General features: G+C 37.3%; 2 protein-coding genes across 8 annotated transcripts; one reads left to right on the top strand and one right to left on the bottom strand.

Annotated features, from left to right (window-relative positions):
* Positions 1-790: 790 nt before the first annotated feature.
* Positions 791-3,787, bottom strand: LOC103720382 (copper transport protein ATX1). The gene is made up of 2 exons (XM_008810056.6): positions 2,116-3,787; positions 791-1,067 (listed from the first exon to the last, which is right to left on the bottom strand). The coding sequence occupies exons 1-2, from the start codon at positions 2,237-2,239 to the stop codon at positions 814-816; spliced, it is 378 nt and encodes a 125-aa protein (XP_008808278.1). The 5' UTR covers positions 2,240-3,787; the 3' UTR covers positions 791-813.
* Positions 3,788-10,120: 6,333 nt separating this feature from the next.
* On the top strand, positions 10,121-16,689 carry LOC103720383 (cadmium/zinc-transporting ATPase HMA2-like). 7 transcript variants are annotated; one of them, XM_008810058.6, is made up of 11 exons: positions 10,121-10,351; positions 10,810-11,147; positions 11,224-11,484; positions 11,711-11,808; positions 11,916-12,171; positions 12,268-12,405; positions 14,668-14,995; positions 15,090-15,292; positions 15,404-15,531; positions 15,633-15,701; positions 15,810-16,689. In XM_008810058.6, the coding sequence occupies exons 2-11, from the start codon at positions 10,943-10,945 to the stop codon at positions 16,455-16,457; spliced, it is 2,334 nt and encodes a 777-aa protein (XP_008808280.2). In that variant the 5' UTR covers positions 10,121-10,351; positions 10,810-10,942; the 3' UTR covers positions 16,458-16,689. The 7 variants fall into 7 exon arrangements, with proteins under 7 accessions (XP_008808280.2, XP_088574544.2, XP_008808281.2 ...); XM_008810059.4 differs by having other exon boundaries at positions 10,137-10,346; positions 10,817-11,147; XM_008810057.6 differs by having other exon boundaries at positions 10,137-10,346.
* The last annotated feature ends 105 nt before the right edge of the window (positions 16,690-16,794 follow it).

Here is a 16,794-nt window from a genome sequence, read left to right as displayed (position 1 = left end):
ATTGTCTGAAAAGATTATTTAAAATGGCCTATGAGATCATTCATGCCTCTATGTTCTCATGCCGGCGATTTTTTAGAATGACATGTCCTCCGTGTTTGTAAAGGTTGATGATTCATGAGGCCTCAGGCTAAGGATTGGATTTAGTAGCTACTTTTAGCAGCACATGCAACAATAATGCAATGGATCAATATCCCTTTTTTATACCTTGAGTTCGACATAATAGATGGGGACATCAATGGCTCAGTCAACCTAAGCAGTTTTTTTCAGGGAATGTGCTACACAACAAAGTTTAGTCCTTCCCCAATACCTCTAAACCCTCTTAACTTGGATGAATGCGAGAAGCTAAGGTTTGCTGACGAAGTATTTTGGTAGCTGTTCCGGTTTAGTCAAGTTTGAGCACCAGTAAGGAGCCCTTTTCCAGGTTACATCTGCATTATAGGTGCAGTTAAGCATGGTAGGGACAAGCCAATGGTCTAATGGTTACATTCTTCTTATAGTGATACATTGCGCTTATGCAATTGAATTAAGTGGTTACACATGCTGAACTACTCTGATTGGACAACTTACTCGATATGAAGGATGAACCAAGTAATGTCATTAGCAGTTTTCAAAACTTAGGAATATGTCCAATTCAATATATTTCGCGCGTGAGCATGCTCGAATACACACATGCATGCGCACGTGCGTGCATGCGCGCGCGGAGGGAGAGAGAGAGAGAGAGAGAGAGAGAGAGAGAGAGAGAGAGGGGATGCAATAATGTCCATCATATATATTATCGATCATATGTACATATAGATGCTGCAGAATTTATTACTAGTATAGGACTAAAGGAAACAGTTTCTTCCATGACTTCCTACACTTGTGCATGTTTACAGTTGCAGGATGGGGTGCAATTTCAGCATCAGTCTCTTCCTCAGCAACGTTGCTCTTAACCTCTGCCTCTATCTGGTCCCAGAAGCGAGCTTCCCTTCTCTTCTTCCTGATGGTGGCAAGCACATCATCTTTGTTGCATATCCCCCATACTGTCACCTTTTGAAGGTGGTAATCAACATGCACTGAATGTATCCCTGCATAATGGAACATTTATTGACACGTCCAAGTAATGAACTTGAAATTAAGGCTCTGTTACATTTCTTTCAGGTCTCTTATTGTTGGACGCAGTAATCTTCTACTGCAATAGAACGATTAGTTAGCCTATTCGCTGGAATGCTTTCAGAGATATTATTAAGAAATGCAAACCTAGAATATAAGCTCATATTATTAAATTTGGCAAATTTTTAATGTTATGGAAATAACATGCTTGGTGAAACTTTTTTTAAAAAAAAATCTATTTTTTTTTATTAGAAAGGGGAGGACAGCGTTCATGTTGTGGCTTAAAAGTTTCTCCAGTATGTTGCCAAGTTGTTCATTGCAATAAAAATATATAATAAATTTAAATTCATAAACAAATCCCTTCCATTTAGTGTATCCTTTGATAAAACTTAAAAAAGGTATTCACACACCCATCCAATTCATAGATAAACCCCTCAGATGACTGTTTAACTTTCTTTAAGCAATACTATATTTTTTCATTGTTTTATGTATTCTCAGAGACTGTTGCCTTTATATGACCAAGTTACCGTTTGTTTGTTACGTTCCATGCATCTCGTGTAGATGACAGAGGGAAGAAAATCCAGTTCATGAAGAAGAAAAGTAAGCCCCTGAGCAATAAGGTTAGAAAGATTAAGTATCCTTCTTCAGTGTTTGTTTGGTGAATCCATGCTATCACTGAAATCAAATGAGTCTTCATGAGAGAATCACAGAGGCTCATTGGGGAAATATCGGCATACTAAAAGTGCCAACATGCAAAACATAGAAAAAGGTTCTTATTGCAAATAAAGAATAAAGTGGGTCAGATAAGAAAATACTAGCTTATTTTCTGAAGAAATCATTAACAAACAAGAAACTTTTTTGCAAATGGCTAGTCTAAGGAGACAAGACTACATAACTCTATATAACTTCATGCCCAGAAGGACTAGACCATCGATCCCCAGTGTTCAAATCTCCAGACACTCCCAATGAGGATAGGGGATAGAGATATCCTTTGATATTGTGAACCATGTGTGAGATATCTACCTCTCATATGTGACAATGCCTTCTTAATCTTTTTCTCACAGCCATAGGAATAGAGTGGCACCTTCATCTCCACATACTGGGCCTCCACATGCTTGCCTGCCGGAACAATCTGCAAGCCAGCCATTGAACTAGCCTGAACCTGTCCCAGAAGTCTTCAAGTGGCTACCTCTTCATGGGATTAATTGCGCTATATATAACCTCCGAGAAGCCCAAAAGCAAGAACCAAGTGGATATATTCCCTACCCTACCAGTAACAAGACAAGGACAGGCTTGCGTGGCTTGGGTGTGGTTCAGTTCCTCCTTTTTCTCTCTTTACTTTGATCTCCTTCCTCTCTTTTTTGTTCCATTGCTGTTGATGGAGGTGTGGTTATGGTAGTTTCAATGAGATGGTTAGTGAGATTCCTTTTTGTTGGGGCCAATTCTATAGGCCGGGAAAGGTTTCATCAAAGAGCGTGAGATATGCCAAAGCGCGCGGTCTAAAGCTTTTGTTGCTTTGCTCACAGGATAAGGTGTTCAGCTCCCATGTGAACGATTGTGTAAAGCGTCTCTTGCCTTGAAAAGTTGGGAAGCATGTGGTGGTGGTGGTCCGGTAGGTCGGGTGAAAGACTTCGCCAGAAGATCTATTACACTGTTATGATGTATTGTGTGTGTGTGTATATATATATAGCTAGAGTACATGGGATGCGCAACTGCAGATAAGAAGGCCAACCAGAACTAGGCCTGAGTTACCCAGCTTAAGGCCGAGCTCCTATGCCGAGCATTGTAAACCAAGCCGAGTTCCCAAGTCATGCTCCCGGCTGAGCATTCTAGACCAAGCAAGTCAACTCGAGTTCTCAGGTCTATCACTCCTACGTGAATTTTTCAACGATCAGGCTTCCAATGGCTAAGCTTCCAAAGGCCGAGGCCGAGCACTCCAGGCTAAGCACCCTAGATCGAGCACCCCAGGCCGACCACTTTAGGCTAAGGACTCAAGACCTTATGATCTAGAGAGATCACTCTACTCTAATTCTTTTTATTCTTTTGTTATTTCTCGATGTTATTCCAAAGCCTTGCTTGCTTTAAGCATCGGAGGAGGCCTAGCTGGAGCCAACCTAGCCGACAATTCTCTTCTCTTTGTGTGCACGTCCGCGACTCTCTATGGCAGATTGGTGCTTCATCTTCCACCATAGTAGATTGAGCGGATTGATCTATGCCTTCCATGTCAGGCAATGGTCGAGCAAGATTTGGGCATCAACAGAACCCAACTCAAGGGGTGGCTACCAAAGAAACCACACAGGCTTGGAAATTCATAAGTTAATAGCTTCGATGGAAATGGATTTCTTAGAGCCTTATTAAACTGCATTATCTTCACGTTCTGACAAGGGCTGCGATTTCTAGTCAATGAACTCTATAGTTCTATAGTCATGGACTGAATAATCCTACTATTAGACCTTCATTTCTTAGATTGGCGACCAATATGTTTAATTTATTTTTCCGGTGAAGGGCCCGGCAGGTGAGGCCCATTGGGACTAGGATGTTTCAAGAATAGAAAATGGTTCTCAGCCCACACGGCTGAACCTGGCCCCTTAGGCCCGACATCACAGCCACCTTCCACCGTGTCCGAGTGTGTGTGATGTTGGCTTGTTGCCATAAGACTCTTCTCTTTTCCACTGCTATTGTGCTCGCCATCTTGCTGGTGAAGGAAGGCATCACCGGCAGTGGAGAGAGAGAGCTTTCACTTAAAAGCAGAGTTCTGACAGAATTTGGTGCTCCAATACTAATTAGTTTTTTTTCCCATTGGTTTGCTTTATCAGTAATTCTTTTTGTAGTTATATTTGGTTTTTTTATTAATCTATTACGTCTCCCAATTAACAAGTTTTTCCAAGGAGAGGAGCTTTTAAGTTTCATCCTCGGCAGTAGTAGGTCGAGCAATGAACAAGTTGCACCAAGTTGAATAAATGTGCCATGAACACAGTAGTATTAATTCTTATATGTGGAGGATTTTTAAGAGACAAAAAACCCCTCTTGCATCATACTTATCTTGCTCAAAGTGATCCCTCTTCCCTACTTCATCTCTACGAGGCCCTCTAGCTCTCACGGCACTTTGAACACCATGTTCCGTTTCCAACGGCAGAGGACCTCATTGTCCATTAATGCCATGTCCATAAGTATCATAGCAACACCTGTCTGAGCTCCTACAAATTTTCTCATCTTATTTACTCTAATGTACTCTATCACCTCTCCTCCCATACATGTTGAGATTGTGGGGCTTAATGTCCACTTGGACTGTGAAGGATGCGAGAAGAGAATAAGGAAGGCAATCTCCAAGTTGGATGGTAAGAGTAGACAAAACTCTATCAACTAGACATTGTCATTGAGTTCTAGCCCAGGTCACCAGACAAAATTTCGTTACAGAGGTTGATACTGTGAAACAGACAAGGATAGACAAAAGGTGACGGTCACTGGATATGTGGATCCGATCAGAGGAAGGTTCTCAAGGCAGTGAGGAGGACAGGGAGGAAGGCCTAGTTCTGGCCGTACTCATACGACTCTCAGTCCCATCCATTTGCCATTCGATCTCTCGAGGACTCGACGTATTCGTCAAGCCATAACTACTACCGGCATGGATGTAATTCTAGCGTGCATGGATATATATTTCCCTGACCCACCTTAGTCTGTGATGGTTGATGATCAGATGGCTGAAGTTTTTAATGATGACAATGCTCACGCATGCATGATAATGTGAAAATTACAAGCATTTGGTAGCATGAATAAATGCGTGAATGTTGAGAGCACCTAGATGTAGTTGTAAATAAAATTCGCCCATGTGTTTTTCTAATGTGTAGCCAATGTGATCATTCGAAGAAAGGCAAGTGGATTTCTCTAGTGATTCTATCAGTGAAAAGCTTCATGCGTAGAAATATTTTCTTATGCTAATGTTAGGCCAAAAGGAAAAGGGTAAGCAAATGAAGAAAAGAATGGAATTTGAAGGGTTCTTTATGAATCCACTGGCAAATTATGTGCAATTTGAGTTGCAGGCTACCTTGGAAACATGGTAAAGAATTAGGCATTATCCAACTAGAGAGTTTTAGAAGTGAATCTAGGAATCTCATGTAGTCCTCATATTGCTATTGGCAATGATAATAACATTACAATATACATATTTCTCAGAAAACAACAATATATGTACAAGTGACATGCTGAGATGTCAATATACGTACAAAAGGCAACGATAGATAACTTCTTTGCACATTTCACCATCAAAGATTTTTTTTTTATGAGACCAAGTAGATGATTAATGCACGCTATTTATTTCAAGAGTAGACAGAAAGATCTCAAAAAGGCCAAAATTAAGGTTATGGTGTTAGTCCACTACTCAAAGCGAATGAACAACAATAGCACAATATATAGTTCTTCCTGAGCATTTGGACATGGGTAGTTCCAAGTGACTAGTTTAAAAAAACAGAAGAAAGAAAAGAAATACAAACAAACACCCAAAATCATGGGAACAATAAAGCATATCGTAACAAAGTTTGCTTTTCACAGGATCACCATCCTCAATCTTCATAGGACCATCTGTAGTCACCGGTGCATCGTCATCTCTCTAATACTTTCTCTTTTCATTTTTTTTTCGAAATCAAAAAGAAACATTCATCATCCTTGTTTAACTTCCAGTTCTTAAAATAAGTTAGGAGAAGTTCAATTGCTGGGCTCATTAAGAGACTTGTGTTTTTGTTTGTAACTATCACCAAGAAAGTAACTTGAAAGGGAAACAAAATCTATAGCTCACACCAAGCTCATGAGGTGGTGATCTAATCCTAGACTCCTAGTCCAATTTTACAGTGTTACACATGTCTGGACCAGCAATCCATGTCACCGCTACATCTGGAAATGCTATGTATCCTGAGCAGCAGAGACCAATCATGGCCAAAATTTTGACTCTTCGGTGCGACTGAGTCTCCACCCATGACAAATTTGATCCTGATTTATCATATTCAATCTAATTTATCGGGTTCGAGTTCAGAAGCTTCGGATATTAGATTGATCAGAGAAGGATGGAGTTACTTTTATTATCCATATTTGGCAACACAAGAGCCAACTCTAGCCTTTGCACCAGCAAGAATGCAACATGAGACACTATCTAGCCTACAACAGTGGTTCGTCTGTTTAAATTGCACCCAGCCAAATTTTGCAAAAGAAAAAGAAAGAAAACTTAGTAGTGTGGCCTTTCTACATAACCAAGCATATAGGTCTCTTCTTGATCTGCCACGAGATGCCAAGTTGTAGACAAGATGCCAAGCATGTAGGTACATAAACCTCCCCCTCTATTGAAACAATTTGAAGCATGCAGGTACAAGAATCTCGTACCCTTTCATATTGATTGTCTGATTATTGGTACTATTTGATATGATAGAGTACAACACAAAGGGCTCCTCTAGTTGGAGTTTTCAAATGAGAGAGACGGAAAAGTTGTATTCGCATGAAAATATGATTCCCACATTTCATGAAAAAGTCTTTCCCATGAGAAACATGGGAAAATTACTTTTTCATGAGGCGGGAATCACTCCATTTTTATTTTTTCTTAAAAAAACCTTTCTGCATTAAAGAAGTATTAAAGGGGCATTAAAGACCTAATTTTTATTAAGGACATAATAGAAATTATACATAATTTTTTCAGAAAAGTGGATAGCCAATCAAACATAAGCATTTTGAAAATTTGTCACTTTTTCATGGTCAACCAAATATGCCAAAAGTACTTTCCTAGGCATCCTCTTTCTAAAAATTTGTTTCCAAGAATTATATTTCTAGAAGGGAAAATGCTTTCTGCGAACCAAACGAGCCCAGAGTCTATAGAGAGAAAAATTTATGTGAAGAATTATTATTTGGGTTGTTGCTGTCTCCATGATTCCTTATCCCATTTAAATAGTCCGAAGAAGGAAAGAAGAGTCCATGACAGCAGACACAAAGGGAAGCACAAGAACAATTTTCCACAGAAGCTAACCAAAAGTTTATTTGAATATGATCTAATAATTTTCTTTTTTCTGCCACTAAAAACTTAATTTTAGTATGACCGAGTTTCCTTGTGTGAATTTTTTGTGCATGCATGCAGATTTTTTTTCTTTTTTTTTTTCATTAGAAATCGAATTTTAGTATGATTGAATTTTCTTACTTGCATTTTTTGTGCGCAAACATGTGGAAATTTTTTTTTCCATTTTTCTGCAAGCGTATGAAATTTTTGTGCATAAGAATCACTAGAAGACTGTCATGGATTTCTTTTATCTGAATGAAATTTAATTATTTTTTTCTTACTCTACTAAAAATGTAATTCTAGTATGACTAAATTTTCTTGTATGCTTTTTTTTTTTTTTACGTGCATGCAATTTTTTATGCATAAACATATGCAAAATTTATATCTAATATAATTAATTTTTTATGCTACTGAAAATTTAATTTTAGTGCAATTGAATTTTCTAGCATCCTACTAAAAACCTAATTTTAGTACAATTGAATTTTCTGGCATGTGTTTTTTGTGCATGCATATAGTATTTATGTGTAAACATGTACAAAATTGATTTTTAACATGATTTTCAAAAAAATGAATTCAGCACATAAAAGTTTTCATCTTGTGGATAAAAATATGAATTTTGTGTATAAAAAATTGAATCACTAAAAACCTACTTTTATTTGATTCTAATTTATACTGAATTAATTTTTTTTTAATGCAGAATTCTTAGCTACTTTAATTAATATTCTTTTCTTGAATGCAATTTTTTTTTGTGTGCATGCGATTTTTTATACAAAATTTCTTTCCTAACATGACTTCTAAAACCAATTTTTCTACATTTTTTCCTAATTTTTCTGAATTTTGAAGAAGAGTCGAATTTTCTCTCTTCTTTCTATTTAATAGATTTAATAGGTATAGAGATCTTTTAGAATATATACATGTAAAGATATTACAAAAATATATATATACAAAGAGAAAGGATATGTTTGCCAAAAAAAACAAGATTAGCTTGGCCATAAACATCTACTATAAAAGGTTCCTACCCCAAGATGGAAAAGGAGCTAATAGTATGCTAATGAGTTTTTTTGCATGTATATTCTCCTAAATATATAAAATTACATGAATACCCTCGTAAAATTACTATTTGCATGTATATTCTTCTTTTTTTGCATATGTACCAGTATCATCTAATATTGTTAAAAAATAAATGGACCAAAACTAAAATGACTGAAATACCCTTATGGGTAGACATGCAAAAAAATTTAGGATTTTTTGCATGGAGAAGAATTGGGTGGACTTGCTTGACTCGGCACAGTTCTGTTATAACCTTCATCGGAGTTCGTCCACGGGGATGAGTCCGTTTGAGTTGGCTACAGGCCAACAGCCCCTCACTCCACATGAGGTGGCCAAGCAGCGCACGGGAGGTAAGTGTCCTGCTGCTTATCGTTTTGCCCGCTCCAAGCAGGAAATGTTGGAGGAGGCAACGGACAGTTTTGCAAAGGCTGTTCGACGGATGAAGAAATATGCTGACAAAGGCACTTCTAAATATCAAATTTTGCGTGAATACCCTTTTAAAACTGATATTTGCATGTATACCCTCGTAAAACTCTATTATTGTACAAATACCCCTAATTATATAATGGTTGTTCTAACGGTGTTAAAAAAATTATATTTATATTAATTAAAAATAAAATAAAAATTTAAAATGACGTTATTATCCTTACTCTTTCCTCTCCTATTCTCCCCCCACCCCACCCCCGCTGCCTTCCTCTTCCCTCCCCTCCCCTCCCCATCCCAGCTTCAACCCCATAATTATGATATGATTAATTAGATTTGCCCAAATTCTTATCCAAAAGCATGGTAAAGTTTTCATTTACTTGCATATCCTTATAAAAATTTCTATTTGCATGCCTACCCATTAAGGATATTTTAATCATTTTAATTTAAAACTGTTAATTTTTTAACGGTGTTAGATGGCACGGGTACCTACGCAAAAATAAGAATAAAAAAGGGTATAATAGCAAAACAAATATTTTACGAGGGTATACATGCAAATATCAATTTTGGAAGGGTATTCACGCAAAATCTGATATTTAGAAGGGTATTCATGCAAAAAATTCAAAAATTTATAAAGATATACATGCAAATAACAACTTTAAATAAGTATTCATGCAATTTCTCATATTTAGAAGGGTATATATTAAAAAATCTATTAAAAAAGATCAAAACTTGGCTGGAACTTGCTAAGTCTCTTATAATTCAATTGGATTAATAAGTCAAAAAAAAATGAGCTACATTATTGTTTTTTTTTAAAATCATGACTCAGTCAAGTTGAAATATTAGGTGATCATTTTGATTATGCTATTCTCCTTTTGATTTTAATACAATAATTATTATTGAATCTATGATATCTATATATTATTCTTCATTATTTTTTAAGAGATTAAAGTTTATAAAATTTAAATTAATTACAGATACTTAGATTAGTAAAATATTTTTTAGTAATTTGTAAATATTAAGTTGTTTTTTGTTTTTAAGGCAAGAATTTTGTAAAAGCAATATAATTTATTCTATAAGAGTTGATATTAACATGAGATCATGTGACATGATAATATTAATCTTTTTTTACCATCTTTTTTAATTAAGAACAACTGAATTATCTTTACCGAATCTTGATTATTTTTTATTGGATTTGTTTTAAGTGTATATCCTCCTACTAAATATGTATAATTGCATGAATACTCTTACAAAGTTGCTATTTGTATGTGCATTCTTATAAAGTTTTCTTTTTGTGCGTCTATCTATGAGGATATTTTAGTCATTTGAAATTTAAATCGTTTGTTTTTTAACGATGTTAGATAGTTTGGTTACATATATATAAAAAAAGAAAGGAACAAAAAAAGTATATATGCAAAATAAGTATGTTATGAGGATATGCATGCAAATAGCAATTTTATGAGGCTATTCAAATAATTTTATACATGTAGGAGGGTATAAGTGCAAAATCCTATGCTAACTAGGTTAGAACAAGCTAATTAGGTTAGATTGTTCTCTCATTTCTTTTCCATCTCATCCTATGAGAAGGCAAACAAGAGAAGGAAAAAAGATAGAAGAGAGGGGGGAAGAATACGGCGCTCCGCTCCTATCTATCTCTCCATGTGTTCCACAAGGAAAATAGGTGGTCCATCTCTCGCCGCAACGCTTGGATTTCAGGGATTCGTTCCAGTCTGAGAGCAATACCTTAATGGTAAAGTAAGATGTAGTATCCAGTTAATCAAACCACCAAAATAACTCTGTAACTTCTCAAATTTTGCGTTGCATATGTTCGGCATAGATCATATACTATTGATAGAACTATGCTTCGAAGAATACAAATATGAGGTCCTACAGTCTATATTTTAGTTCTAAACTACGAGGATGCGCCGGCCATTGATCGGTTCGGGAAACCAAAGTATAAGCAGTTGAATGATTTGATGTCACCCATGGAGTTCAACTTGTAGCTTTTCTTTGGAATTAGCGTATCCAGTCCTCAAGGAAATAATATATAAATATTTCCCTCAACTATGTCCCTAACAACATTTTAGCTCTCATTACTCATTAGCATCTCATTTGCACTAAACATTTAACCAGAGCATTTGATATAGATGGTTGTCGTAGATCACCATGTCATACCTAGTGTCCACCCAAATCTGATAGAATCTTATCACTAGATTTCAGAGGGCAGAGGAAATGTCAGCGCAAACCAAAAGATCTTGATTGTTGGAGCAGGCTTGTTGGATTGCATCTTCTTGGTCCTAAATTGTTGAGTTTGGTGCGACAGTTGCCAGTGTCGCAAAGAAGAAGATGACAGATGACATCGAGGCCAAAGTCCCATCTGCCATGCAGAAGACCACCTTCACAGTGTTGGGCATCTGCTGTGGTTCAGAGGCAGCACTAGTACAAAAGATATTGAATCCTCTTGAAGGAATTGAGAATATCTCAGTCAATGTCTTGGCGAAAACTACAACTGTTATCCATGATCCATCTAAAATTTCAGCTTCTCAGATAGGTAGAAACTTAACTCCTTTACTTTCTTCTTCATGCTCTTCACATCATTCATAACAATGCTTTCCCTGTCCGCATAGTCAATGCTCTTAACAAGGCTAAGCTGAAAGCTGGAATCCGGGAGCTTGGGCAAGTCAAGACCAGAAAGCAATCATGGCCAAATGCAAACGTAATAGCCTCAGGAGTGCTTCTCCTTGTGGCCATGTTCAGCTACATCTACCAACCACTGGTATGGGTTTCACTGGCATCGATTGCTATCGGAATTCTGGACATGCTGCGGCGCTGCATAGCTGCTCTAGGCCGCTGTGTGTTAGATATTAATGTCCTCATGGTGATTGCAGGTATCTTCTCCTTTTATCCCTTTCCTTGGCTCCACGTTTCCCCGCAGTGTATCATCAAAAGAACTGCATCTCACTTGAGATTTATGCCATCGTCTCGCAGAAATAGTAGTCTAACCTAACGATTAAAGAACTATCTTCTCATATCGGACTAGCTTTCAATTGCAAATTACCATAAATGTCTTTTACAAGATTGCCATTGATGATCAATCACGTACCTCTGGTGCAGTGTTTGGTGCTGTCGGGCTTGGCAATTACCTGGAGGGAGCCTCAGTAGTTTTCCTCTTCACATTAGCACAGTGGCTGGAAGCAAAGTCAAGTGACAAGGTCAAGAATAATAATATACTGAAATATGTCATTTGTTCATTAAAGCTTTTGCAAATTAAAACGTTATAAATAGAAAATTACTGATGGCTCCAACTTTACTCTTCCAGGCCCAAGCTTCATTGGAGTCACTAATGAATTTGGCACCCCGTACGGCAGTTATTGCAGAGACAGGCGAGACGGTCGATGTGAAAGATATTACAATCAATACACTTGTTTCAGTCAAAGCAGGAGAACGTGTGCCTGTTGATGGGCTTGTGGTGACTGGAGGAAGCACCATAGATGAAAGTAGTTTGACTGGAGAGTTCATGCCAGTGGATAAGGAGGTTGGTTCAAAGGTATGGGCTGGGTCAGTAGTCCTAACAGGTGGGTTGCGTATGTTGTCATTTACTTGTTTCCTGAATTCATAAACCTTCAAGATGATGCATGTTATGACTACATGGTAGGCACTATATCTTGCAGGGTTCATTAATGTGGCAACAAAGGCATTGGAAGAGGACTCTGCTGTTGCTAGAATGGTGAAGCTCGTGGAGGATGCTCAGAGTAGACGTTCAAACATAGAGGAGTTCATAGAAAAGTTTGCCAAGTATTATACACCAGGTATGGCCAATTATCTGTCCTATTCTTGATCAAGTTTTAGTGTAACTTCAGTAGAAGCCAAGCAAGTTAAGGACTTAAATTTTAATTGGGGACTTAAAGCTTATTACTGTGCATGAGGAAGGTCTTTGACTAATGACTATAAACCTCAAGGACAAGATCATAGGAAACGCATTGCTCAACTTATTGACAACAGCATCAAAGACTAAGAATTTTGAAAATCTTTAGACATATTAAATACAATATATCAAAATTAATCTGACTAGAGAAACCATTTTGAATAGCCGTTTTTTCAGAATTTGTGAAAGCATCGCTAAAAGAAAAACAAGGGAAGGAAAGTCGGGAAAGACAAGGCGCACATCAAATATGCACTAGAATCAAACTCTTGTTTGGGATCTGCTAGTTCTTTGATTGGATCAACGTATGGATCTCCTTTCGGCTCTGCTCCTGTCTGAGCCTGTTCTCCTAGTTAATTTCTTTGTCAAACTTTCGGCCATGCATCATGAATCTTTTTTAATTGCACCCATTTTTAGCATCATCAATGTCATTAAACCCGCCATAGACCGTGTGCTGGCCTCTGTAGAAGCTCCATGCCCTATAATCTAGAACTTCAATATACTTAGTGTGCTAAAAAGTATCTTCTAACTGATACTAGGTTGTAACAAGTACCCATCCAAGTCTGTGGCAAATCCTTAAGTCATCAAAGCCTAGAGTCAACAACACAACTAAAACTTGTTTAATTGATTGGCAAGCACAACATGATGTTGTCCGTAGATACAGAAAACAATTAAAAATTCAGCAACCAATACAAGGATGCACATTCGAACTTATAGACATGACACTTTTACCAGAAGAGAAGCTAAAAATCAGTGACTTGTTTCAGATGTGATGAAACCAGTCAATTTTTAACAATATTGCTACAAGGAAGGGGATTACAATTGTTGGTAATATTGAAGAAGAGAGAAGCAAACTAAATCCAGAAAACCAAACCTATATGAGGAAAAGGGTAACATAGAGGAGGAAGTCTTTTTCAACCTAACGTTCAGATAAAATAGCAAGAACATTGACATAATTTGATGCATGAATTTATTGTTGTGAGGTCTCTTTCAGTATTTCATCAAAACAGAGAAAAATGAAAAGAAGGAAAAAAAAACTCAACTGCATCGATATACAAATATGTCATTAATGTTTCACATGAATCTTGTTCTATAACAAAAGTTTCAGCAATGATGTCAGAATTAGCTATTATGCTTTTAAGTGTGCGAAAGAGAATATAGTATATCAATCATCAAGCTCAATAAGGATGTATTTGTTCCAGAAACCAGACTTGTTGATAATGTAACTTCTGTAAATTCCATCATTTAAGAGAGGAAATTTGGTCCCATATTACCGAAGCAAGACAATCCTCATCAAAGTTAAGTCACAGCTTTGCACATCAGGATGAAATTTGACAGACATCAATCTCTATGCAGGAAAAGAAAATTCAGGTCTATTTCCTAGTTATACTAAGAAAAGTGATGGTGAAGACAGTAGGACAGCTATTGCTAGGATCTAATATCAGTAATGAAGATGAGCTTGGCTGTAATACCAATATTGAGGATAAGCTTGAAAACACAACTATGATTTTTGCATGAAAGTTCTTTCTGTCAATGTTTGAAACCATTGATCAGTTAAGGGAGAAATATTCATGCTATTAAAGTCAAAGATGGGACCCAATTTTGTAGCATCAAATCATATTCGGATCCATGTATATCATATAAGCACATAACATAGTTAAATCACCTTCATCCTTTTTGTTTGATAGTTTTACTTTTCAAAATAACTGTTACGACCATATAAGAAAAAGAAATACGAAAAAAACAGAACTTCGAGTAGTTCACATGTTTTTTTTGTTGTTGTTGTAACCTTGAAAGAACAAGTTATTCTGAGAGGCGATTATGTCGAAAGTTTACATGGATAGAGTAGGTTGGTCTCACTAGGTAGGCAATTATGTCAAAAGCATTTATATCTTTACATGGATATATGCAGCCCGCGAGCATGCATCAATAAAAAAGCAACCCTCTTGTGGCACCCTGTAGGCATTTTTTTTTCTTGTATGCTCTTTGTATGTCTCTATGTGGAAATTGGATATATGAGTAATTTATAAATTAGTTGCAATATTTTTATTGGAATATAGTTTAAAGATAAAGTCCCTCAAAACTACTGCTTGACAAGTACTAGAATTTTTCAGGAATAAGGAATACTAAATTTTTGCGAAACAACCAGGTGTTGTGTTGATAGCTGCAGGAATTGCTGTAGTACCATGGGCACTAAGTTTTCAAGATATTCGCCATTGGATCTATTTATCACTAGTCTTGCTTGTGGTTGCATGCCCATGTGCGCTGGTGATCTCGACTCCAGTAGCCAAAGTGTGTGGCCTCTCTGCAGCTGCCAAGATGGGTCTTATTATCAAGGGTGGGAATCACTTGGAGGCTTTAGCAAAAATAAAAGCACTAGCGTTTGATAAAACTGGAACACTAACAGAAGGATCCTTCAAGGTTGTGGACATGCAATTGGTGGAACAAAAGATAGATATTAACCAGTTGTTATACTGGTAAGGAAGAAAATATGGTTTTACACAGGGATATGAGTTACTGTGATTATTTTTAGTTTTTTTTACAAAATAAACTAATATATAAGATCCTCAGGATTTCGAGTCTGGAAAATCTGTCCGGCCACCCCATAGCAAAAGCTCTAGTAGAATATGCAAGGTTCCGTGGGATCCAACCTAGTAGAGAAGTGAAGGACTTCAAAATGATCTCAGGAGAAGGCATTTCTGCTTATGTAGACGATTGCTTAATCCAAATCGGAAATGCACAACTAGCCTTTCGCAATGGATGGCTATCAGAGAGTAATCACACCCTTTATTAAACTCATGCCTCTCTAACTTTGCGGGTGGCGGTTGGTTGCATATATATTTGAATAAATCCTGAGTCCAAATGCTACTTTTCTATAATTGCAGGTAAGTTCTATATCGATGAAGCAGGTATAACAGTTGGATACGTGGGGATGGACAATCACTTCATTGGATACTTTCGCCTTGGAGATCAAGTTCGTGGAGAAGCTGCACAAGCTGTGCATGAACTACAGGTACAAACTAGAAGGGAAAACGAAGGTGAAACAAATATATACTTAAGCTGATATGTAACATTTGTCAGCTAGTTATACGTTAATTATTTATTTTATTCCAGAAACAACGGATCCAAGTGACTATTCTGACTGGTGACTCAAAAGCGGCAGCTGAACTCATCCAGAAACAAGTATGAAGATGTAAACCAAAAAATGGTTGCAGGGAAAGGGAGGGGGAGGTAATGGGCTTGACTAGAAAGTAAGGTAAAGTAATTTATTGAAATTTTCTTGCGATGCAGATTGGAGAAAATATAAAGGTAGAAGCCAGTTTGGCACCTGAAGATAAGATGAAAAAAATTGCCGAGCTGAAAGAGAAGTGGGGTCTGACGGCGATGGTCGGGGATGGAATCAACGATGCACCGGCACTTGCAGCAAGTGATGTTGGAATAGCTATGGGCGTTGCAGGATCAGCTGTGGCGACTGAAACTGCAGATGTTGCACTCATGTCAAATGATCTACGGAAGATACCTGAAGCTGTGAAGCTAGCAAGAGCTACTTTAAGGAAGAATTACCAGAATGTGGCTTTGTCCTTGGCTGCGAAACTGCTCTTCCTTGGTTTGGCATTTGGAGGGATGCCTTCTCTCTGGGCTGCCGTGGTGGCTGACATGGGCACTTGTCTCGCGGTTATCTTCAATAGCATGCTCTTACTGCGGAAGCATAAGAAAGAAGGAAGCATTGCTTTTGACAAATCCTCAGAACAGCTGCATGTCAGGGTTGAACCTGGGTTGGACTCTGAATGCAGTAGAAACCTTCAGGAGAACTTGGAGGGGTTGCATGAACCCTTGTTGTCACCAAAGGAAAGAGAAGAAAAGGAGGAGCGTCCGCGTTCATGTTGCAAGGGTTGCTGTGGAGGAGCAAATGGAGAAGAAGTTGATTTTAGGAAATGAAGATGAAAGCAGTGATGAAAGGATATAAATCAGAATTGTCTGAATAAATGTGCATATTTAAAAGGACATTGTTTTCTTCTTTTCTCAAAAGAAGAGGACAATTCTCTAGGACTTCTAAACTTTCAGACTTAAAACTGTAATGCAAATATTTTCTTCTTATTGTTGTTTAAATATTAATCTATGTACCATGTACTAAAACAAAATTATAATTGATATCCCAAAATTATTGTAATCTTTGAACTTGATTGAAAAAAATCCTTTATATTTAAATACCCACTACATAATGGAATCAAGATTCCATTGACAAATCTAGATTCTATCCCTTTAGTCGATCTTC

Source organism: Phoenix dactylifera, chromosome 3, assembly GCF_051530095.1.
Source record: "Phoenix dactylifera cultivar Ajwa chromosome 3, Ajwa_hap1_PhDact_Kaust_v1.1, whole genome shotgun sequence".
Lineage (NCBI taxonomy): Eukaryota > Viridiplantae > Streptophyta > Magnoliopsida > Arecales > Arecaceae > Phoenix > Phoenix dactylifera.
This window is presented reverse-complemented; position numbering and strand designations above follow the sequence as displayed.